Raw genomic sequence first — 25,254 nt, forward strand, 5'->3', positions numbered from 1 at the left:
GACCTCACACACACTACTCCATTTAAGAAAATTTTCATATAAAACCAGAATCCAGAGAGTTCTGGATTAGTTACAGTTGGAAAGTTTTATTGCAAGAGTGAAATTTTTGAGAATTCCTCTCAGTTTACAAATGGCTATGGAGCACAGCGCATGGTCTGTCACTGAGAAACTACCCTGAAAACAGCACCAGACTGACTCAGTGACAAGATGAAATACAATTAGAACGAGGACTGAGAAATCCAACCCACCCCTTCATTTCCCAGTCTTAGATTGGAGCCAAAAATCTGAGTCTGGGTCATGGAAAGGCAAATTGGATTTCCTGATCCATTATTGATACTAGGTGGCAAAAAAAAGTGGCATTGTGACACCATCTGCAGGACTGAATAAGGACCAATGGACACTGGACATAGAGTTAACTCTCATACTAGAGCAAACACTGGCCACTCACCTGTTCAAAAGGGGCTTGGCAGACAGTTATGCCTAGAACATCATAAAATAAAACCTGGATGTCAACTTGTTTCTACTCAGAAGAAACTTTGTTGATAAATTATCTCCAGTTACTTATTGAGACACAGCATAGAATAGCCTCTTCCTGACCCTTTGAGCCATGCCACCCAGCAACCCCCAATTAACCCTAGCCTAATCACAATGACCAATTAACCTACTAACCGGTGTGTCTTTGGACTTTGGGAGGGAACAGGAACACCTGGAGGAAACTCACCCAGATGACAGATGAGGCCAGAATTGAACTCCGAACTCTGATACCCGAGATGTAATAGTTTTGTGTTAACCGCTATTCTATTGTGGCACCAAATGTTAAGATAGTGTTCATTAGACTCTACATGATTAGTGAATCATCATTTCATGATTGTTGCTGACTGTTAAAGTGATTGTTAGACAATCTAATCCCAATACAATTGTGCCTAGAAGAATCTACAGATGGCATTAGTGACATCCACTGTCAACATGCTAAGCCTGTCCATTAAATACAGCACTTAGTGTTTATAGATGGTGATAGAGATAATATATGATACAGCCCACAATTAGAAACCATTTGCCATTTCCAATCTCCAAGCCAGGTCATTAAAGGCAAGATGTAGAAAAATTTGCGAGAATAATTTTGGGGAAGGAAAACATAGCTTAGGGGAGAACCATTCCCTGATGAGTATAGAAGACTTTTAAAAAAAAGTAATCTGCTTCTGCCTCCTAGGGGTAGCCCCAGATAAATCGTTCCATAGGCAAGATGTGATATCTACCTCACAGCAAGTGTGAGATGCAGTCTGGCAAGATGATCTTTCCTGCAGAACTGGAGAAATGATTGGAAGAGATACATATAGAAAAATATAAATCAGTAAAGATTGTGAAAATTATTTTCTTTTGCGAACATTCGCTGGTAAATGTTCATCAGTGGGATGCTGCATTTTGCCCTCAGTCTGCCGGAACTCCTTCTTCCTCCTGCCATAATCTGTCTTCTCATCAACACCAGCACCTTTCCCTTCTGCTTTCCCCACTGTCGGCTTCAATTGGCTCCCCTTGTCCTTGCGGTTTGTCAAGGCTTTGAGCCAGGAGATGAGGATAACGGCAATGAACAGACCCCTGATGACACATTCCCCAGAGTAGGGCTCCACTTGCTTACGAGTCATTTGCAGGATAGATGGCAAAAGATCCTTGACTATCCGCTTTGGAAATGCTTTGTCCTGTAAAACAAATTACATTTAGAAACTAGAGGCAAGCACAGGGCAGGTATGGCATGGGATAGAGACGGCAGTAGACAGTACGATTAGGGATGGTGTGGGTTCAATATAAATTGAGTGAAGTTCATTTTGTACTAAATATCGGTTGTATTCACCCTGGGAGAGTATAGATAATTTTACTCTGTAATACACATTGTACCTTCCCTTGGCATGTCAAATGGGACAATGCAGGAGGAGCATTACTCATATTCATTCCATGCCAGGTTAGCTACAACCTGCAAAGTTGGTCTCACCTTGAAGCCATATTCATGTAGGAGCGATTCCAAGTTGGGGTCTCCTAAAGTGACCGAGGGGAAAAATTCTTCCACATGTCGCCGAGTCCACCAATCTTTAAGTGAGCTACAGTGTAGGAGGGGCAAAATGGAAGGTGAGGGGTGAGGAAAACAACAGAGGTGTAAGATAAAGGAAGGCACGGAGGATGGGATCACAAAAAGCAGGAAGGGGAAACATTAAGGGGTAAAATAATAAGGAAAATAGAGACATGTTCATGAAAATAAGATTGAGAGAAATTACATCACAGAACTAATCTATTAAACCTAACTATCTGTTATAGTGGAACAATGGACATACACTTGCCCTCTTCTATCTATACAGTTTAATTTTTAAAAAATTCCATTTTCAGGATATAAGTGCTGCTGTAAAGGCAAAGAATCATTGTTAAATGCACTGAGAAAGCATTGAAGGGCTGCATTCCTTCCGGCTGAGGTTCCCCAACGACGTTTGTATTTTATTGTATTTAAAGATACAGCCCTCCCAGCCACACTGCCAGCAACCCACCGATTTAAACCTAGCCCAATCACAGGACATTTTACAATGACCAATTAACCTACTAACTGGTACGTCTTTGAACCGTGGGAAGAAACTCAGGCATTCATGGGGAGGATGTACAAACTCCTTACAGATGACATCAGGACTGAACTTTGAACTCCAATGTTCTGAGCTATAATGGTGATTTGGGTAGAGTTCCAGCATTAATCCATGGTTTGAAGGAATGGTGACACATTTCCAAGTCAGGATAATGAATGACTTGGAGCAGAATCTGTAGGTGGAGGCTTTCCTACATACTTGCAGATTTGTTCTTCTTGCTAGCACAGGTCCTGAATTTGGGAGCTGCTGTCAAGAGTAGTCCAGATAGAAAAATACTATGCATGTTGTAGATGTTACATCCTGCAGCCACTGTTGATAGGGTGCTGATAAAGTATGTCCTGTTTAACACATACAAAATGCTGGAGGAACTCAGTTCCTCCAGAATTTTATGTGTGTTGCTTGGATTTCCAGCATCTACAGATTTTCTCCAGTATGTCCTGTTGGTTGGTTGTAGTGTAATACAGCATGGAAACAAGCTCTTTGGCCCACCAAATTCATGCCGACCATCAACCTACCTACTTATGCTTTTCTGACACTAATCTTATTTTATTCTCCTCATATTCCCATTAACTTCTGCACCCCTCCTCCAGACTCTACCAGTCACCTCCTTATTATGGGCAATTTACACTGACTAACTGACTAACCTGCACAGCTTTGGGAATATGGGGAGGAAGCCAGAGCGTCACGAGGAACCTCAAGATACAACATGAACACACAAACTCAAAGTACATATATATCACCATAAACAACCCTGTTATGTTATGGGCATACTCAATAAATCTAAAGAATAAGAACCACAAGAGAATCAATGAAAGACCAGCCAACTAGGGCATTCAACTAGAGTGCAGAAGTAAGCAATAAGATACAAGAACTTGAAAGTGAGCCCATTGGCTGTGGGAACATTTCAATGATTGGGGAAGTAAAATCATCCTCTTTGGTTCACCCTGTACACATCAGACTTCCAATATAACTCGGAGTCCTGCCATGTGCAGAAGTTCGCTGACGACACGGCCATAGTGGGGTGTGTCAGGAATGGACAGGAGGAGGAGTATAGGAAACTGATACAGGACTTTGTGATATGGTGCAACTCAAACTACCTGCGTCTCAATATCACCAAGACCAAGGAGATGGTGGTGGACTTTAGGAGATCTAGGCCTCATATGGAGCCAATGATCATTAATGGAGAATGTGTGGAGCAGGTTAAGACCTACAAGTATCTGGGAGTACAGTTAGACGAGAAGCTAGACTGGACTGCCAACACAGATGCCTTGTGCAGGAAGGCACAGAGTCGACTGTACTTCCTTAGAAGGTTGGCGTCATTCAATGTCTGTAGTGAGATGCTGAAGATGTTCTATAGGTCAGTTGTGGAGAGCGCCCTCTTCTTTGTGGTGGCGTGTTGGGGAGGCAGCATTAAGAAGAGGGACGCCTCACGTCTTAATAAGCTGGTAAGGAAGGCGGGCTCTGTCGTGGGCAAAGTACTGGAGAGTATAACATCGGTAGCTGAGCGAAGGGCGCTGAGTAGGCTACGGTCAATTATGGAAAACCCTGAACATCCTCTACATAGCACCATCCAGAGACAGAGAAGCAGTTTCAGCGACAGGTTGCTATCGATGCAATGCTCCTCAGACAGGATGAAGAGGTCAATACTCCCCAATGCCATTAGGCTTTAAAATTCAACCGCCAGGAGTAAGATATGTTAAAGTGCCGGGGTTGATTGTATTTAATGTATTTAAGTAAACTACTTAAGAACTTTTTAAAAGCTATTATTAATGCTTTTTGAGAGAGTGATTTAGATGCATATCATATTTTTACTGAGTTAAGTATTGTATGTAATTAGTTTTGCTACAACAAGTGTATGGGACATTGGAAAAAATGTTGAATTTCCCCATGGGGATGAATAAAGTATCTATCTATCTGGTTCAACAGCCTGATCGTTGAGGGGTAGTAACTATTCCTGAACCTGGTGGTGAGAGTCTTGGGGTAGTTGTACCTACTTCCTGATGGCAGCAGTGAGAAGAGAGCCTACAGACAAATCAAAAATTATAAAGCTCAATCGTTTAATTGCATATTGTGTACTGTTTGTTATTTCGTGGTACTGATTTGCAACAGGGAAACACATCACGCAGCATCCACCCAAACAAGATTTCTCAAGTTTGGCCGGGTCAGAGGCCGTCTTCCCTTAGATTAATGCCGCCAGCCAAGCCCGAGGGTTACACTAGAAACAAATCTAGTCTTTCCCTTCTGCAGAAATTTCTCTGGTCCTGTGAACTACACGTCAAGCATTTACTGCTTGTACACATGGCTCCTTTCCAAATGCATCTAATGACTAGAAATTATCTCTATACATCACCCTTGCCACTTTTCCTCCACCAACATTTGAACTCTTTGCTGACATTCTCCTGTAATCTGTTTTGCATCTGAATACAATTATGCACCTCATTCTTTTAATTGTATCTGGCAGCACCTTATGAATCAACAGTTAATTCTTTCTGTAGTGTAGAGCCTAGTTCTGCACGGTTTCTAAAACAGGTCTTCAAAAGTCTTTATATTTGCTCATTCATGACTATTATGCTTTTAGATCTTCGCCTGGTGATAAAATATAGACCTTAATTTGTGTTTTCTGGCCTCCAAATACTGAGGAGCTGCCTCATATGCCTTGTGAATTTATCCCTCCAAATTGATTTGAAGCACCCCTTCATTCTGGCTCCTAAAATGGACTATATTACATCTTTCAAACACCAAATCACCCTCTCCTCATATTCACTCTTCCCTCAGCACTGTTCTCAGTATTTGGGAAAATTGCTGCACTGTAGCGACTCACCTGTCAGTGCCATACTTGGTATACCAGTACTTGTAGAGTTGGGCTCTGACGTAAGTAGGAGGTTTGGTGCTGAAGGGATATTTGGACTTATCCACTTGCACTAGGCGTATTACTGAAAATAAAAACAGATATGCATGACTACAATAGTGAAACATCCTATAACCTGCAGTAGAGAAGTGAGCAATCCTGTAACAAGAGGATTGTTGCAGTAAGAGGTCTTGTACCCCATGCAATTAAACAGAGAGAGGTCCTGTAATCAGTTCAGGATAAATACAGGTTGATCATCCCTATCCGAAAATCCAATACCGAGAAACTCTGAAATCTGAAAATTCTCTGAGCACTGACAATACGGCACAAACGGAAAAATTCAAATGCTGAGGAGCTGCTTTGTATATCTTGTGAATTTATCCCTCCAAATCTCTGAAGCACCCCTTCATTCTGGCTCCTAAAATAGACTATTACACTGGGAAGGTTCCCAGGTGATGCACAGGTTTGTGGCACATCACAAACAGTTCTGAGAATTGACCTCATATACCCTGAGTGGGGCCCTGTTGGCACCAGTTTGTTTTTAGCAGTCATTATAGACAGACCTTTGTGCTTTACACGGTTCAGTCTCTGGCCTATGCCCATGTTCGGTGACGATGAACAAAGTGATGGCTTTAAATTATGTCAAATGAGGAAAAAGACTATGTCAGGACTCCTTACGTACACAAAAGGGATATTTTCAAAGTCTGTCAATAAGCTGGAAGAAGTGGATATCGAAGAAGTTCTTAACATTGATAAAGAGGCTCCAGTTGTTCATTCAATAACTGATGGTGAAAAAGCTGAAATGGTAATGAACAGTCATCGCGATGATAAGAGTGAAGATGAAGTCGATATAGTTAACACAGTAGAAATGGTGCTTAAAGACAACAGGGTGAAAATGTGTAATGGACATATTGAAGGGCTAGAACACCATGCATTCATAACAGAACAAGAAATCATATCAAAGAAAGAAATTCATATGAAAGCAAAGAAAGATTGCTACGACAAAAGCAGATGACACAAGAAGAAACATCCAGTACAGGACCTATTCATCCCAAGCATCTATGTCCAGGACCCTCAACCACTGCTGATGTTCCTCTTCACAGTGTTGTCAATGACGATGAACCCTCTCCTTTAAGTTTCTCAGACCTGATGAACAGTAGTTGTAGTGTTTTGTGCTGCATTTATCTTCTTCTGTAGGCAAAGATCATCACCTTTTTTGGTAAGTACAAAACATTTTTCAATCAAACCTGAATTTCACCTCCACCTAAAATCCCAGGTTTCAGTATAACAATGCCAGCGTCATTATTGCGTAAAAATAAAACGTTGACTTTTTCACAGATTTCATTGAATTTAATTACAGGTAAATGTAATGATTTGTTTAGTGTACTATAACTTTTAAAATCAAACCACAGCATCACAGGTGGGGACTGAAAGCCTGGCATTGTTTGTTTTTGCTGAACAGCTGATTCTGGTTTACTCCCGATGCTGCTTTTGTTACAATGCACACATTATATTTTCATTATATCAACGGTATGTAGTTAATTTTTTTACTGTTAAATACATGTGTGATAAACAAGTGTAGGACAAAGACTGCTTACCAGTAGCACATAAATTCAGAGTTAGGAATGATGGCGGTGCCAAACAGCCACTGACTGTCCACATGGGTGGTTGAGGTAGTGACCATTTACCTTTCTGATGGTTCAATGTACACATTATTAAAAATAGTATATAAAACTACTTTCAGGGTATATGTACAAGTTGCATGCGTAATGTAAATGGATTTCATGTTTAGACATGGGTCCAATCCCTAAGCTATTTCATTGTATAGATGCAAATATTCCAAAGTCCAACAAAAATCTGAAATCCAAAACATTTCTGGCCCCAAGTATTTTGGATAAAGGGTGCTCAAACTACATTGGGTACAAGATATTTTACAGGTTAACAGTGAGAGACCCTGGCTCCAGTGCTCTGTAATCATGAGATGTAGGTAGTGTGATACAGCAGTGAGAGATCCTGAAACTAGTGCAGCTTAACAGTGAGAGATGTAGTGAACAGCAAAGTACAAGCAAGAGACACTGCAACTATAACGGGGACGAGATTCACTGCACTTACCATCAGCTTTTCCCTGGAGTAGCCCATGGACAAAGCTGGTGAACCAGGGACTCTGCTTGTGGTGTCCAAGAGCAGCAAACCACATTTGCCAGTCAAGCCTGGGCTGATGTGGGGTCACCAGAGGTGCGGGCAAGCTGACATTCCCCGGCTTGTACATGAAATCAATCTCCTGAGAACATGAAAAGACCCAGAAAGGGAATCAGACACAAGCATGGGATCAGAGTGTCCAGCCTATGGACGGTGCACCCTATTCAGGACAAGGACTGTGAGGTTGCTCCACAATTGGGCCAAGCTTAGGAATTTGAAGCTGTACCACATTGACAGGAGAACTTTGGGACGAATGGACGATTATTTTGTACTCACAGAATGGGAGCTATGTCTAAATGGCAGGGTGGGTACATGGCACGTTCTGAGGGAGATGATTTGAGCCTAGCAGGACCTAGAATTAGTTGCACCAATAAATCCAGATTTATGCAACAACCCTCCCCCCCAACCTGCTTGCATTTACTAACCCTGCTCCCCATCACCTTTCATAGCTGCTTTCGAAGCAATCTTACCGTCCATTGTTGGCCATCGTAGCTTCCTTCCACTACAACTTCTGGACGGCCTCCCACTCCTGTCATTCTCCGGAACAGTCCATAAGAGTTGACCAACTCATAACGGTCGACTACTTTGTATAACTGCAGGATCTCGGGCCGAAGGCTGGAACTTGTTTCATAATCAATAAAGGAGTATGGTACCTGGGATGACAGAAAATTAGAGTACAATAGAATGATGTTGCTCCCATCAGTCACTACAGCACTGACTAAAAACCACAAACAAACCAGACTTGAAGAGACTCTCAGCAACACACACAAAATGCTGGAGGAACTTGGCAGGCCAGGCAGCATCTCTGTGAGAAAGTACCGTTGCTGTTTCGGGAACAGACTCTCACCTAATATACCCTCATCAGCAGTGGACTCAACCCCAGCAAAAACACATCACTGCCATCCATAACCACACGGTGTAGTGAAGCACACACCATTCCACAGTTTCAGCAATTTCATACACCCCTCCCCCTGCACCTGATCTCACAAGGGAGTGATTGCTTGTGGCAGAAGAGAATGGCAAAACTATGTGAGCAGGAGACAAATCCTAGCAGGTAGAAGGATGTGTGGGCTGCTCCTGTGGAACAAGTATATCGTAGCTTCCTCTGCTGTATATTCTGTATCTTCAATTATGTCAGATTGCAATCAATAAACAATGAGCCTCGGTCTTAAATAGATCCATCCTCTCTTCTTCCACTTTCCATCAAGCATTCGCACTATACCCTTTCCCTGGTTGGATCATTCATTCAAGATTTGCTCTCCAAAAAAAAGGATCAGATTATTTTTTTCCTGAACCTCCTCCCTCTCTTTAAATTTGTCACTTGTTCTGGAATTTGTACTAATCATAACCACATCAAAAGGCTTCAAGTTAACCGTTCCCTTGGAACTTTAGATCTGGATTAACTGGCTCCCAATTCCATTGATAATTGATCCCCTTTCCTCACTCACGCCTTACAAAGGATAGACCCAGCCTCAGAGATGACTGGTAGTCCTTGGTGATGTGAAGCTGTATGCAGTTGTCCATGGGTAAAAACAGAAAATATCAAAACACACAACAGGTTAGGCGACATCTATGGGAAAAGTAATTTAACATTTTAGATCAAAGATCCTTTGCCAGAATTCTAATCTCTTCATTGATGCTGCCTGACCTGCTGAGTGCTTCCAGAATTTTCTATTTTTTTCATGTTTTCAGCATGTACATTAATTTTTTTTTTCCATTCACTGTTGTCCAGAGGTGCCAGGGCCCACGATATTGTTGGCCCTAGACATGCTTTCATTCTTTACTTGTTCATCCGAGGCTTATGATGCACTCAGATTTGTGATCATCACAGAAATATCTCAAGCTCTACCAGGAAGCTGCCACTCACCAGACTGACAGAAAACATAGCAGCAGCAGCAGAGGCAAACACGACACATGAAGAGGTAGCCCACAGCTTAGCAAAAAACCCTCTCGTCATCAGGGAGCTAAAGGAGAGAAAAAGAATGTTATGACTAAGATGCAAAGTGACTTCATTAAATCACGTGGTAAGGGAACCAAATAAACTAAGGTATACGAATGCTGTGAACCGTCATGGAAAGAAGAGGATTCCACCTGGACCATAAGGATGATTCTACCTGGACAAAGCTTTGGGAGAAGCAAGGGTACTAAGTGTATTCCGGCTGAGGGCTTCAGCATTTCTCACAACAGTGCTTTGGTAACACCACTAATGACCTAGCTAGTTCCTAAACGACATAGCTGGTAATCTAGGTCTGCAGTGCAGGATCCTGAGGGATGAGAGATAGACTTACACGATCTTGTGCTCATTCAACTATCCACTGCAGATACTGACAAACATTACATTGACAGAAATTTTATTTTCACGGTTTAATTACCCACCACTAGGATAAATGGAATAGATTCAGGAAAGATCACTAATTCATCCCTGGGAAGATGAGTTGCAGAGGAATTGTGTTCCACTACATGGTCTGGTATATCCCAGAGTATCAGTACAATTAAGGTAGATGATCAACCCTGGTTCATAGTGTTACGAATGATGAACAACTCTGATGGGCAGAAGGGTACAGAATCGCCAATGCCCCCCCCCCCCCCCCTTTTGGAGAATCGCAAATCGCTACTATTCCGATGCTGTTATCAAGGGAGATGAGAGAGACACAGGAAAGCTGCCAAGGCAGTTGTTATTGATAAACAGCTCATGTCAGTTAATGAGAGAGAGACAACTCAGAGATACACAAAGTGGAATGTCTCCTCCTAACAAAAGCGGAACGGAACTACTGATTACTGCTTTTGTCTCTTGGAGAAGGATTGTTTATTGAGTACTGTTCTATTCATTGAAACCCTTGCACTGATATTATTTTTGTGTATTTTTACTAATAAATACTGTTGAAAATAGTATCACCAGACTCCAAAGGACACTTCTATCTTTGCTGGTAAGACACCCAGTTACGGGGTTCGTAACAATAGAAGAATGCAGAAGGACACGTTAAGCGCAGCATCAGAAATACCAGGACATGAGGTACCAACCTGCCTAAAGAACAACATAGGACTCTAACATTCACAGTAAAAGCAGCATGCAATAAGCAAAATTAGCTCCTGACACCCAACTAATCACATTAATATTCTGAATTCTTGCCGCATCTAGTCATAGCGGTGGACAACTAATCTGCTAACACACAGAGGAAATTCCAAGAACACCTCTACCCTCAATGATGGTACAGCTTAGTAAGTCTAATCACAAACAAAAAAAAAATCTGCAGATGCTGAAAATAAAAGCAAAACACTGGATGAACTCAGCAGCCCAGGCAGCATCTACGGAGAAGAGTAAATAGTCGACATTTTGGGCCGAGATCCTTCATCAAGACTGGAGATAATGGATGAGAAATCAGAGTAAGGAGGTGGGGGAGGGGAGGGGTGAAGTAAAGAGCTGGGAAGTTGATTTACTGAAAGAGATAAAGGGCTGGAGAAGAGGGACTCTGATAGGAGAGGACAGAAGGCCATAGAAGTAAGAGAACTGGGGGGGGGGTGGGGGGGAGGCGCACCATAGGGAGGTGATGGGTAGGTAAAGAAATATGGCAAGAGAGGGAAATAGGAATAGTAAAGGGGGGGGGGGAGCCATTACCAGCAGTTTGAGAAATTGATGTTCTTGCCATCAGGTTGGAGGCTAGCCAGACAGAATACAAGGTGTTGCTTCTCCAACCCGAGTAGGACCTCATAGAGGCAGTACAGGAGGCCCTTTACTGACATGTCAGAATGGGAATGGGAAGTGGAATTAAAATGGCCAGCCACTGGAAGATCAGATAAAGGGTAGTCAACCTTTACATCATTTTCCCTTCATTCAAGGCTCAAGCAACTCCCTATTCAACAGCTCTGTTGGTATATTTTGATGACAAACTTCAATGGTTTATGGTGGCAGCCCACAATCACGTGCTCAAAGGTAATATAAAATAAATAAATATAAATATAAATAAAATAAATATAAAAGGTAAAATAGATCTTCATCTTCCCAGTAATGTCCACATTTCACAAATGAATACAAGTAAACCTCAGTGATCAGGTCAGAGGTGGAGTTCATTAAGATTTTGCATAGATACTCTAAACTTACTTGAGCAATGAGGTGAGTATCTCCCAGGTGAGGGAAATTACCCCAATCCAGATGGTTATTGGAGTCACAATCTTCAACCAATGTGTAAATTCATGGTAAGTAAGGCCTGCAAAACATAGAAAAAGATAAGTAATTTAGAATAAAATAAATCTATGCTCACCGTCTGAGTGTCATTTAAAGGAGTTTTACTCTGTATATAAACCATGATATAATTACCTATTCTTTACCCTTTTCAATAGTTGTTTATTCAGTCATTACAAGATCATATTATTACAATATTTCATTAAGCATACTATTTAGCTTTGTTTATTGCTATTCAAATCCTTAAGCACTAACAGATCCCAGAACTCACCCATTGCTCCTTTTCCAGGGAGACACAGGCACAAATGCAACCCCAAAAGAGGACTGGAACTCTTGATTGCCTGCCACCTTGATCTGTACTGCCCGCTGCCCACATCTGTGAACAGCCACCTTGGCCAGGCCCAGGAGCAAACTGACTGGATTCCCCAAGTGACCCACCCCCTCTGCACCAGGTGACCAAGGATCAGGACTACAGAGCTGAGATGCTGCCAACAGCTGAGGAGCAATCCCTTCAGTTACTCAAATAGAGGCTGCAACCTCTCATACTCTGTATACACGATACACCGCCACCATCTGTAAGGAGTTCCGACATTCTCCCTGCTAGGTGGGTTTCCTTTGGGTCCTCTGACTTCCTCCAGCATTTCAAAGACGTACGGTTAAGGTTAGTGAGTTGTGGGCATTCTTAGTTGCTGCTGGAAGTGTGATGACACCTGTGGGCTGTACTGTATAATCTTTGCTGATTTGATTTGATGTAAATGATGCAATTTACTGTTTCGATGTACTGTATGTGGCCAATTAAAGCTAATCTTTCTCGGTTTCTTTAAGAATCTGCTATAAGGTACCGCTCTGTGCAAGTTTCCCTAATGTAAAGGGGGAGGATTTCCACACAAGGAAATGCCACTGAGGATCTCCTCATTGCCAGATGGCAAAACGGACTCCCGTTGTATGTTCAGACAGCAATGATGTAACTGCCCTTGGATCACTTGACTGAACCATGTAGAGGGAACCTTACTCTGCATTTAACCCTGTGCTAAACCTGCCCTGTGAGTTTCTTAATGGGAGTGTTAAGTGAGTTTTATTCTATACATAACCTATACTCTAACTGCCTTGAAAGATAGCGCCAGTGGATGCCTTGAACCATGAAGTGTTTAATTAATATAATCTTACAAGGTAAAATCTTACAATGTCCTGTGACAATTTAGAAACAGCTGATTAAATTATTTCTCTGCTGTCATCTTCAATTATTTATCCAATTGCCCAAGGAATGTAATGACTGAGTTGTCCCGCACAAATACTTTACAAATATCAAAGAGAAGTTGGAGTACGGAAGGAAGCTCTTTGGCTCATTATTCTGCAGCAGGTCCAAACAAAAGCAATTCAACCAGTCCCAACTTCTTTCTATACACATGCAAATCCATATCAATACTTACCCTGCCCCCACTACTCTCTTGCCTGTGGACTCAGACTTGAACCATTTGTGCTTTAAGGAATTTTTTATTGCTCGTGTCACTTTTGATTCTTTATTTTATGATCTTTTTGCTAATGGGTAATAATTCTTTCAAATTCTATTCTTTCTTAATCTTTATGGTTTTAAATACCTTTATCAGATCCCCCATCACCTCCTCGGTTTCAAAAAAAACCTCTCTGTTTTACCAAAACACCTTAACTTATGAATCATTCCAGAGAAGATAAAGGTAAGCAACATTTAGTTGCACAGTATTTTAATTGTTAATGAATTAGAAGAGAGAAGTTTGAGTTGCTGGTTAGCCCTGAGACAGATTAGTTGTGTGCAAGTCCTGTGTGAGAAATGGATCTGTAGCTGATAATTCTCATACCTATTTTTGATTCAATTGACCACTTCTCCCAGTCCACACTCAGCCCACAGTAGTGAATAGTTCCATAAGCAAGTGCTCCCAAAACTGCCAGCTCAATGACAGCAACAGCCACGGCTTGTAGTCTTTGCAAAAACCCTAGTCCTATAGAGAGTAAAAAAAAGACAACACACATCAAACTTACACTGTCCAATCATTCCTCCATAGTCTCACAATCTTCTCTCCTCACTTGATATATCTACATCACATTTTGGGGTACTTTACCCTAGATACAGACCAGACCCGTCTAAATCAGCAATCATTGATACCAAGTCTGGCTAAACTGATATTCGTGATTTTGTCACACCTGCTGAATCACTGGTCGTATATACCCACCTTCATCTAAGTCAGTTATGGAAGGTTTACTTCGGTTACCCAGATTTGGTTAAATCACTGGTAACAAGTATTAAACCTGGGGCTACAGTTTCCTGATCTTGACCACCATGTACCTCAACAGCAGCCAAGTCACCTGTCAAAGAAACTTGTTTCCTATGAGATGCATTCACTCCCATCTAAATCACTGACTGTGGAACCCAACCCTGACATAATCATGTGCTCAACTCTACATCGTCAGTCATGCATTCTAGCTAAACAGTCTTAGCCCCAGCTAAATCCCCAGTCACAGACATTTGATACAGCTAAACTGCAACTCACAGGTATTCTACCCTAGTTAAATTACTGGTTGCAGGTAACTGGGCCCAGCTAAATCCTTGGTCATGTGTATTCAACTATGTCTTATACCTGACTCCAACTCAGAAGTACCCTATACTGCAAGACACAGGTCCTGATCTGGCTATGTTACATCAGTTACCTGCCTTTGGTTACACCACTTGGCACAGTAACCCATAGAACCTCTTGGTACTCACTCTCAGTTTTTCGTGCCTTGCTGTATCCAAACCAGCCAGAAATATGCTGATCATCTAGTAGTGAGAATCCCAGAATAATTGTAAGCAGGTTGAAGAAGTTGTAGTTACCAGTGATAATAATTAACACCTGGAGCAGAACCTGCAGGGAAGAGAAAATTATTTTAAAGGAAAGAAAACAAGAGAAGAAAGAGCAAAATATAATGAGACAAGGGCACATATACGCAAACACGCGCGCGCGCACACATAAGCAAATGATATTTCAGGAGACAAGGGGTAGAAAGATATGTCAATCTTTTCTGTCCACCACTTAATACAAGTTTACAGGCAGCTGGAGAAAATGACTGCAGAAATGAGCAATAATATAAAGATGCATGATTTCTGCTTTGCTACACTTCACTGCAAAACGGTCTAGAGCAACAAATATTGTCACCCTTGGAATAAGATTCTAACAAAACTCACTCCCTGTTCATCCTTGGCAATGTGTGTTTCCTTCTCAAAGAATTGGAGAATGACATGCTTCCTATAGCTTTCCAAGAGCACAGGCTTGGAGCTTTTGGTTTTACCCAATCTCTGCTGAGTGGGGGTTCAAACATTGGCTATGGGAGGACATTTGCCACTGTTATACCACGAAGAACACTTACCGTGCCATCCCATGTCCACACTTCAGAAAGCCCAATCACCTGGCTGTACTTCTACTTCCAGCATATAGGTAGAAACTAAAGATTGCTCCACCAGTGCTGAGGACCAAGAAGGTATAGTCAAGAGAGGTGGAAGAGCACTTACAGGACTGTTTTGAGTCCTGTATTCAATGACTCATCTTCAAGTCTGAATGAATACACCTCAGTTGTCACTGACTTCATCAAAACGTGTGGACAAGTGCGTGCCTTCAAGAACATACCCAACATACCCAAATCAAAAGCTGAGGATGAATGAGGAGATTTGTAGTCTGTTGAGGGCTAGATCTGTGGCATTTAAGACCAGTGATCCAGAATTATACAAGTAGTCCAGGTACGACTTATGGAAGCCTATCTTAGAGTGGAAAAAACAATTCCAATGAAGGTTAAAGACAGAATCGGATGCATGTCAGCTCTGGCAGGATTTGCAGGCCATTCCTTCCTACAAAGTAAAGACTAACATCAGGAATGGCTGTGATGCTTCACTCCCCGATGAGTTCAATGCCTTTTATGCACACTTTGAAAGGGAGAATAAGACTACATCTATGTGAATAACTGAAGCATCCAGTAACATTATGATCTGTCTGGGAGGCTGATATCAGAACATTCAAGTGGGTGAATACTCACAAGGTGTCAGGCCCTGGTGGTATACCTGATAGGGCTAAAACCCATGCTAACCAACTGGCTGGAGTGTTCAAGGGCATCTTTATTCTTTTACTGCTGTAGTCAGATTTCCACCCTCTTTAAAAGGACACTATTCTCTCTACACCCATGACTGTGTGGCTAGGTACAGGTCACAAGCCATCTATAAATTTGATAACAACATGACTATTGCTGGCAGCAACAGCCTTGCACTCAACATCAGTAAGACCAAGGAATTGATTGTGGACCAGAAAGGAGATGTTGAGAGAACACACACCAGACCTAGGGAGCAGTTGGAAAGGGTGAGCAGTTTCAAGTTCCTGGGTGTCAACACCCCTGAGGATCTATCCTGGGCCCAATATATTGATGCAATTACAGAGAAGATACAGCAGTGCCTATACTTCATTAGTTTGAGGAGACTGGTATGTCACCAAAGACATTCACAAAATTCTACAGATGTACTGTAGAGAGCATTTTAATTGGTTGTATCACCGTCTGGTATTCAGAGACCATTGGACAGGATTGGGAAAAACTGCAGAAAATTGTAACTTCAGCCCGCTCAATCATGGGCACTAGCCTCCCCAGCATCCTGGACACCTTCAAAAGGTAATCCCTCAAAAAGACAGCATACATTATTAAGAACCCCCCCCCAATCACCCAGGACAAGCCCTCTTCTCCTTGCTACCATTACAAGGAGGTGATAAAGGAGCCTGAAGACACACACTCAACATTTTGGGAACAGCTTCTTCCCCTCTGCTATCAGAGTTCCGAATAGACAATGAACCCATGAACACTACCTTGGAATTTTTCCCTTCTCTTTTTGCATAACTTATTATTTTTAATATATATACTTGCTTTTTATTTTAATTTTTAGTCTCCAGTTTGTGATGCTTGTTTGTACCGCTGGACTTGGACTTCTGAGGTCAAGAAAGTGTAACTGCCCCAATGTAATGGCTTCTCCACTTCTCTTCCGTACAGTTTCTCGGTCATTGCCTGACACAACAGACGACTACTATGCAATCTTTATTACTACATATTGCAATGTACTGCTGCCGCAAAGCAACACATTTTGCAGCGTACATGATATTAAACCTAATTCTGATTTGTACCAAGAAGTAATGGTTAGAGGAACTGTGATTTCAATACAATTGTACAACAGCTCTATCAGTTTATATTCCCTGTCAGAAGTAGATGGCAGGCCATCAAATGCAAATGCTGGGCCTACCTGACCATAGAATGCAAAGAGCCTTAGACGACGAGTTGGAGCAAAGAAGAGCAGAGGGACTGGTATCTCTAGAACATAAGTGATAACCACGCTGAATTTCTGAAACCAAAATGGCAGCTGATGTGCAAACCAGGCAACAGCAGTCGGGATGCACTGGGTCTCGTAGTGATATGTTAGAGCTGTAAGGAAACCAGGTAAACAAGTTTATTGTTTGCACCTCACACAGTCCCAATTTCACAAATACCAGCACTCATTACAAGCTCTATGATCAGATATTCGTTGCTACACCTGGTGTATAATACCTCCTGCCTATGTCATTATCACTGAATCAAATTTGATGTATAATACAGACGACCACAACATCCTAGCCATTTGGGTAATTGACATTTGTGCTTACAGAATTCACAAATTACTACCCAAAAATTTGAACAATGGAATAAAAATTTCCTCTCGCAGAATATAAAATAAATAAATATTTTCCCTCAACTTTCATTTCTTAGTACACGTGCAGATGACACAGCTTTGTATTATGGAAAATTGTGATAAGGATAATTCCCTAAGAGTGACAGCTATCCCTGTAACTAAAGTATCATCTACATACTGATATTCATTGGAATATTTTCCTGATATTCCAAAACCCTAATGCTGATCTGAGCAACATCTACTCTGGGTAGAATGACATGGGGTATAGAAAGCTATAAACAAGGAAAAAAGTTTAGGATTCCTCTTGTTACTCACCTGTCAGCCCCCACCAGGTTGGGCATCGACTGGTCAGTTTCACCACACCTGATGCAAACATGAGTCTGAAGAAAAGCCAGCGTACTAGCCAGAAGGTGATGTTGTCATAATGCTTTGAGGGGGCTGTCCGCCATTTCCGCAGATATAGTGGAGCAACGAGAATTGCTAGGAATCCAGTCTCCAGCAGCAAACTGTCCCTGCAGAGTCGGTCAGATACTATTACTCATCCTAGAACAATGATCACTACTCACACTCTTCTCATATTCCTCACAATTCACTCCTTGCAGACTTCTCATGGCCTGCCTCTTGCACACAGCTTCACTCTGCACCACCCGAATACAGCTTCCTGCACATTCCTTCACTATGCATCCGTCACACAATGCTCTGCGTCATCTCCCTTCACTACACATTTGCATACTGCTTGATGGCACCTGACTGCATAGCCTCAGCTTGCTGCTCAACGATGAATCCCCCTGGCACACTACTTCATTAAACATTTCTTCTCACAGTCCCTCAATTTGTTCCTCACACATTGTGCCTCAAAGCTATCATGCAATTTGTGCATTGAGTTATGGTGTGAAGCTGAACTCACCACTGGAAATACAGGAAAACTTGTCCAACCTGAGAAAATAAAATAAAAATGAATCATAAATATCTGAAGATCATTCTGACCTTGAAGTGTGCAGCAGTTGTTTTCAAATATTTAAAGAACTACCACAATGGAAGAAATGGAGAGTGTGCACATCTTTAATAGATATTTGCAGCTTTCATTGTAGGGATGTTAATGACTTGTGTATCTTGCTAGTCTGGGAAGGTTAAGAAAATATAATGAAAGAGACTAATAACAAAGAAATGAGTTCCCAGCACTGATTGATTATAGGATTCTGAATCCAGAGTTGCTTTGGGAAGCAATCAAAGGCAATTAAAAGTCTGTAAAATAAACATAATCACAGGATGAGATAAGGAATAATATGCCTGAGAAACATTGTTTGATCTTCACCAGCACATCTTACCTAGACCCAACATTTCAGGGATCTAAAATGCCATCAAATTGTAACAAGGCCTCAGCTGAACTGTTACTGTGGTAATGAGAGTCCTAGTTTAAAGCAGGAAAATGCTTCAATGATCAGACTTGTTTATGAAACCCTCGTGAGAAATTAAGTCCTTCAATGAACAATTCCATGCTCATCTGTTTTTGACGACAATATAAATAACTAGGATGCTGTACAACTAATGTAGTGAAAAATAAAGATGATATTATGGCAGCCAATAGGGTGAAAATGGGTCACAGCTGAACTGGACTATCCCTATTGCACTGCTTTAACAGAGAACACAAGGTAAAGGAGGGAGATGGTTATCAGAAGAAGAATTTAACTCCATAGTAAACCCTGAGACTGCACAGGGGACCAAAAGCCAACACTTCCAAGGAGAGACTCAGAATTTGGGAGTCAGAACAAAGGAATCCCGTTCCGGAAAAGACTGATCACATGACATCTTGCTGTATCAAGAGTCTGCAAGATGTGACTCAATTGAATCAAAAGGTGAATTAGGCAGTACACTCGTTCCCAGTTTGATTGCCTTCTAGTTCAATCACATTCTTATACTTGACACATTGTCATTGGTTCTAAGACTGAAATTCCATATGCCAATGATAACTCACCCCCTACACTTGCCAAATATCCAGTGACCCTGACAAAGTAGTTCAACTGATGAATGATTTTCCATTCCAGAAGCCTAACACGCACAGGGAATGTGTGTGCTGGCACAGACACAGTAAGTGCAGATACATACATGTACACACACAGACCTGGTACACAGACAGGTACAGGAACCAGAGGCAGGCAAAGACAAAACAGTCACGGAGAGGTTCAAACAATAGTGCAGTGAATGACAGGATGATGCCCAGCAGGCAGATTAGCTCCAAGCCCTGCTCGGTGTCCAGTCCAAGAGAGGGGCACAACCACAGTAAAGTCGGGGAGTCCTTTAATTGATCCAGCAGAGTCTTTCCGGTGAACCTCAGCATCTTGCGAGCTGGCAGAATTCCTTCCCTTCCATAGAGGCCTGTCAGAAGAGTAAACAGATTATCCAGGTTTAATGAGGCCTCAAAGATAGGTAGCAACACGAGTTCTGCTGATGGCAATGTTAATTTACAGCAATATTAATACATTGAGAGAAAAAAGAGGGAGGATTTGGGGAGAGAGATACAAGGACAAGCATCGAGAGAGAATTAAGGGGAAGAGAGATATTAATATTAAACATTTAAAAATATGAGCGCAAGTATGCCAATCGGCATATCAAGCTTCAATACAATCATAAACAAAAAAGATTTTGTAGATGCTGGAAATAAGTCATAGAAAAATACAGCATAGAAACAGGTCCTTCTGTTCAGAATTTTGAATAGAGGCAAGGGAGGTGGTGAATGAGTAGATGTTGCTTGCAGGGATGATTACCAGAAGGGAGGTTAGTGGGAAGGGACAAAGGGATAAGGAAATCATAGAGGGAAACCAGGGATAGAGTTCCTCTTGTCTTTACCTACCACCGCATGAGCCTTTGAGACCAACGCATCATTCTCTGCAGCATCCGCCATCTTCAATGGGACCCTATCACCAAACACATCTTTACCTCCCTCCCATTCTCCACTTTCTGCAGGGATCAGTCCCTCCGTGATTCCCTAGTCCATTTGCCTCCCCCCCCCCCCCCCCCAAACTAATCTCTCTGCTGGCACTTACCCCTGCAAGTAGCCAAAGTGCCACACCTGCCCATTCACTTCCTCCCTCACTGCCATACAGTCCTTCCAGGTGAGGCAACACTTCATCCACACATCTGTTGGGATCGTGTACTGTATCTGGTGTTCCTCATACAGCCCCCTCTATATTGATGAGGACTGGCGGAAATTGGGAGACCACTTCGTTGAGAACCTCCACCGCAAAAAAAAAAAATTCCCGGTGGCCAAAGATTTTAATTCCTTTACCCATTTCCATTCCAACATGTTGGTCCATGGCTTCCTCTTCTGCCACATTGAGGCCATTCTCAGGGTGGAGGAGAACTACCTCATGTTCCATCTAGGTAGTCTCCAACCTAATGGCATGAACATCGATTTCTCCTTCTGGTAATTTTTCCAACCCTTTCCCTCTTCTATTCTCCACTCTGGCCTCTTATCTTTTCTCAACGGCTTGTCAACTCCCCCTGGTGCCCCTCCTCCTTCCCTATCTCCCCACCTGTCCAATATCTTCTTCTTCAGTCTTTTGCTTTTTCCACCTATCACGTGCCAACTTCTTATTTCATCCCTTACTCTCCCACCCACCTGACTTCACCTATCACCTTCTTGCTTGTCCTTCCCTTCGCTGCACTTTTGCATCCTGTCATCTTCCCCCTTCCTTTCTGGTCCTGATGAAGGGCTTTAGCCCGAAACATCGGCCGTTTATCCATTTCTATAGATGATGCCTGACTTGCTGAGTTCTTCCAGTATTTTGTGTGTGAAATTCTGCAGATGCTGGGAATCTCTAATTAACACACATGCTGGAGGAACTGAATGCCAAATAGCATCTATGGAGGGGAATAAACTTCTGATGTTTTGGGTGAGACCCTTCATTAGCACAATACCATCTGGCAAAGGTTGTATTTCAACACCACTCCTTCCCCATAGCGCTAAATGCTTATTGTGCCTTGACATTTATCTGCATCCCAAAATAAATTCAGTAGCTTGACCAAGAGAGAGGGAGAAAGACAGACAGACAGAGGGACACAGAAAGTGTTTTATGCTTCTGTACTTAAAGCAAAAAAAAACCACAAGCTCCTTTAAAAAGAAAACACTAATGGCACCTACCCTGCTGATTTCAATGATTTATTCACCAGTAAAGCCAAATAAAATGGCGGGATTTTTACTAGTTACAACACTTCAGAGTTGCAAAGCCAGTATATGAACTCTTGCACAACATTGCAGCCTCCACTCAATATTCCAGAACCCTTGTAAAGAATTACAGTGCAAACACGAGGAAATCTGCAGATGCTGGAAATTCAGACAACACACACAAAATGCTGGTGGAACACAGCAGGCCAGGCAGTATCTATAAAGAGAAGCACTGTCGACGTTTCGGGCCAAGACCCTTCGACAGGACTAACTGAAAGGAAAGATAGTAAGAGATTTTAAAGTAGTGGGGGGAGGGGGAAATGCTGGGTAGCCTTCAACCTGATGGCATGAACATTGACTTCTCTAACTTCCGTTAATGCCCCTCCTCCCCTTCTTACCCCATCCCTGACATATTTAGTTGTTTTTTATTCTCTCTCTCTCTCTGCCCATCACTCTGCCTGTTCTCCATCTCCCTCTGGTGCTCCCCCCCTTTCTTTCTCCCGAGGCCTCCCATCCCATGATCCTTTCCCTTCTCCAGCTCTGTATCACTTTCGCCAATCACCTTTCCAGCTCTTAGCTTCATCCCACCCCCTCCGGTCTTCTCCTATCATTTCACATTTCCCCCTCCCCCCACTACTTTCAAATCTCTTACTATCTTTCCTTTCAGTTCGTCCTGACGAAGGGTCTCGGCCCGAAACGTCGACAGTGCTTCTCCTTATAGATGCTGCCTGGCCTGCTGTGTTCCACCAGCATTTTGTGTAAAGAATTACAGTATTGTTTTTCAAACATACTATTATTTAATCAAAACAAGGAACTTCCACATTTACAGCAAGTTAAATCAAGAACATCTCCAACCTTTTACTGCTGTGATCAGAGGTTAGCATCCATTTCAAAAGGGCATCAATCATATCAGTGCCCAAGAAAAGCTAAGCTACCTCAATGACTATCGTCCAGTGGCATTCGCATCTATTATGATGAAGTCCTTTGAGAGGTTGGTCACGGATAGAATTAATAACTGCCTGAGCATGGACCTAGATCTGCTACAATTTGCCTACAACAGATACAAGCATCCTTGCTCTCCAATAGGCTTTGCAACAACTGGACAACAGCAACACATACATGAGACTGTGTTCATCGATTACAGCTTGGTGTTCAACACCGACACCCTCTCAGTATGATTCAAAAAGTTTTAAAATCTAGGCCTCTGTATCTCTCTGCAACTGGATCCTTGACTTCCTCATTGGCAGACCACAATCAGCATAGATTAGTAATAACATTTCCTTCTCACTGAAACCAAGACAGGCACACCACTGTTCCACTCTTTCCTGACTACGCACAGCTCGAATGCCATTTATCAACACGCTGAAGGTACCATTGTTGTTGGCAGAAACACATTCAGTATGTTGGCCAAGTCACTGGGTATATTTGAAACAGAAGTTGATAGGTATTTGATTAGTAGCGATGTCATAGGTTAGAGAGAGAAGGTGGAAGAATGGGGTTGAGAGGGGAAATAAATTAACTCTGATCAAATACTGATTACTCTTGATGGGCCAAATGGCCTCATTCTTTTCCTATGTTTTACGGTGACAACCTGGTGTAAAGGAGTGAGACAGATGGCCTGGTTGAGTGATGTCATAGCAATCTTGCACTAAACATTAGCAAAACCAAGAAATAGATTGTGGACTTCAGGAAGAGGAAATCACGAGAAAACACATCAATTCTCATTGCAAGGTCAGTGATTGAAAGAGTGAGCAGCTTCAAGTTCCTGGGCAGCAACTCCTCAGAAGATCTATCCTGGGCCCATGACATGGATACAATGTCAATGGCTAAACATCACTAAGAGTTTGAGGTTTGGTATGTTACCAAAGACTCCAGCAAATTTCTACAGGTGTACCATGGAGAGTATGCTGAAGAGTATATCTATCACCACCTAATGTGGAGGCTCCAATATGCAGGATCAACAGAGGCTGCAGAGGGTTGTAGACTCAGTCAGCTCCATCACAGGCACAAGCCTCCCCAGCAGCAGACATCCTGAAAAGATGGTGCCTCGAGAAGGCAGCATCCATCATTAAGTACCCTCACCATCTGGGACATGCCCTCATCTCATTATTACCATCAGAGAGGAGGTTTAGGAGCCTAAAGTCCCACACTCATTGTTTAAGGAACAGCTTTTCCCCCTATATCAGTCATCAGATTTCAGAACGGTCCAAAACAAAAGTTTCATAGCATGTCAATGATAATAAAGCTGATTCTGACCCCATAGCACAAACTAATTGCATGATTACATATTCATACACTCTACTTAGACAACTTCAGTTCCAGCAGTTTTCACAATTCCACATTTGCACGAATGCCCCGCATTATTTTAATCTCACAAATCCAGTGCATAGTCTGTGCCACAGGAAGACTGCAAACTTTTATTATCCCAGTCAGGCCAGCCCCTTACGTTCTGATGCTGTCAAATGGCACTTGCATGATCCTACTGTCATACCAGGGGTTTACAAGCATCAGTATTTGCAATACCCACTGCCACACCAGACTCTTAACAATGCTCTGATGAGATTGTCCCCTGTACTATCATACCACCCCTTCCACAATCCCTCTATCACCTCAGGCCCTTCTGTTTTCCTGTTGTCTCATAGCATCTTGTCAGTTAAACCAGTTGATATATTCTCTTGTGTTGTCCAGATCCCTTCCTCCAACCACTGACGCAGCTATCACTTACACTACTCTGTAGTTACATTAGCCCTAGCATTATCTTGCTGTCATTTAGAACTTACTTTTCCCTGTGGTCATACCAGCTCCTTTGCATTGTACCAACCTCACACGAGCTTACTCAAATCTGCTATCTCTGCACCCCCTAGCACAATTCCACACCAATACTAAGAACCCTTTCCATTACCCTGATGTTACCTCAGCAGTTCACAACATGCCATAGTTAAGTCATATCTCGCGGTTATGCCAATCCTTTCCAACTTCCAGCAGATATACCAATCATTTGTGGCTATCTATTGCACCGTCGTGTTGTCATTCTCGTCCTTGAATCACCTCGCCGTGACACCAGTCTCTTGCACTAGACCAATCTCACTAAATAATTGTTGTTGCAACAACCTGTCACACCAATCACGTCCATTATCCTGCAGCCACAACAACTCTTGCACAATCCTGCTCTCCAACCAGCCAGTGAATAACCTCGCGTCTCGCACCGTCAAACTCTCAGGACCCTCCCCTTACTATCCCATTGCCACCCCAGCCCGCGCCCCTTCCAGACCCTTGCACTGACACCACCCACCGCCCAGCCGGGCCGTTTGCCGCAGTTACCTGGGATCTGGACATAAAGCGAGGCGAAGGCGCAAAGGTAGACGGCAGCGACGCCCCAGAGGAAGGCAACACGCGGCAACCGAAACGCCGCCATCGAGACAGAGGATGGAGTCACGCCGGGCCTCGGGATCCTGGAGCGGGGCGGGGGGAGGCCGTCCGCCACGCCGCCAGGAAGTCCACTATGATCAGGTGTAATGTGAGCTGCAAATTAGTATCAAG

The 25,254-nt window shown here is 42.6% G+C and overlaps 2 protein-coding genes across 4 annotated transcripts in view; one reads left to right on the forward strand and one right to left on the reverse strand.

Annotated features, from left to right (window-relative positions):
• Positions 1 to 70: 70 nt before the first annotated feature.
• lmf2a (lipase maturation factor 2a) lies at positions 71 to 25,204 on the reverse strand. 2 transcript variants are annotated; one of them, XM_073066707.1, is made up of 14 exons: positions 25,036 to 25,204; positions 19,672 to 19,925; positions 18,457 to 18,485; positions 17,865 to 18,061; positions 17,127 to 17,305; positions 14,586 to 14,724; positions 13,684 to 13,824; positions 11,768 to 11,873; positions 9,536 to 9,632; positions 8,139 to 8,321; positions 7,582 to 7,750; positions 5,443 to 5,554; positions 1,988 to 2,093; positions 71 to 1,697 (listed from the first exon to the last, which is right to left on the reverse strand). In XM_073066707.1, the coding sequence occupies exons 1-14, from the start codon at positions 25,127 to 25,129 to the stop codon at positions 1,368 to 1,370; spliced, it is 2,136 nt and encodes a 711-aa protein (XP_072922808.1). In that variant the 5' UTR covers positions 25,130 to 25,204; the 3' UTR covers positions 71 to 1,367. The 2 variants fall into 2 exon arrangements, with proteins under 2 accessions (XP_072922808.1, XP_072922809.1); XM_073066708.1 differs by lacking the exon at positions 25,036 to 25,204 and adding an exon at positions 24,628 to 24,803.
• Positions 25,009 to 25,254, forward strand: part of ncaph2 (non-SMC condensin II complex, subunit H2) — a 51,121-nt gene continuing 50,875 nt past the window's right edge. The window contains exon 1 of one of the 2 annotated variants that reach the window (XM_073066711.1): positions 25,009 to 25,231. The gene's annotated coding sequence lies outside the window, so the exon portion shown is untranslated. The remainder of the gene's footprint in view (positions 25,232 to 25,254) is intronic. The other variant, XM_073066710.1, reaches the window with a different exon arrangement.

Source organism: Hemitrygon akajei, chromosome 14, assembly GCF_048418815.1.
Source record: "Hemitrygon akajei chromosome 14, sHemAka1.3, whole genome shotgun sequence".
Lineage (NCBI taxonomy): Eukaryota > Metazoa > Chordata > Chondrichthyes > Myliobatiformes > Dasyatidae > Hemitrygon > Hemitrygon akajei.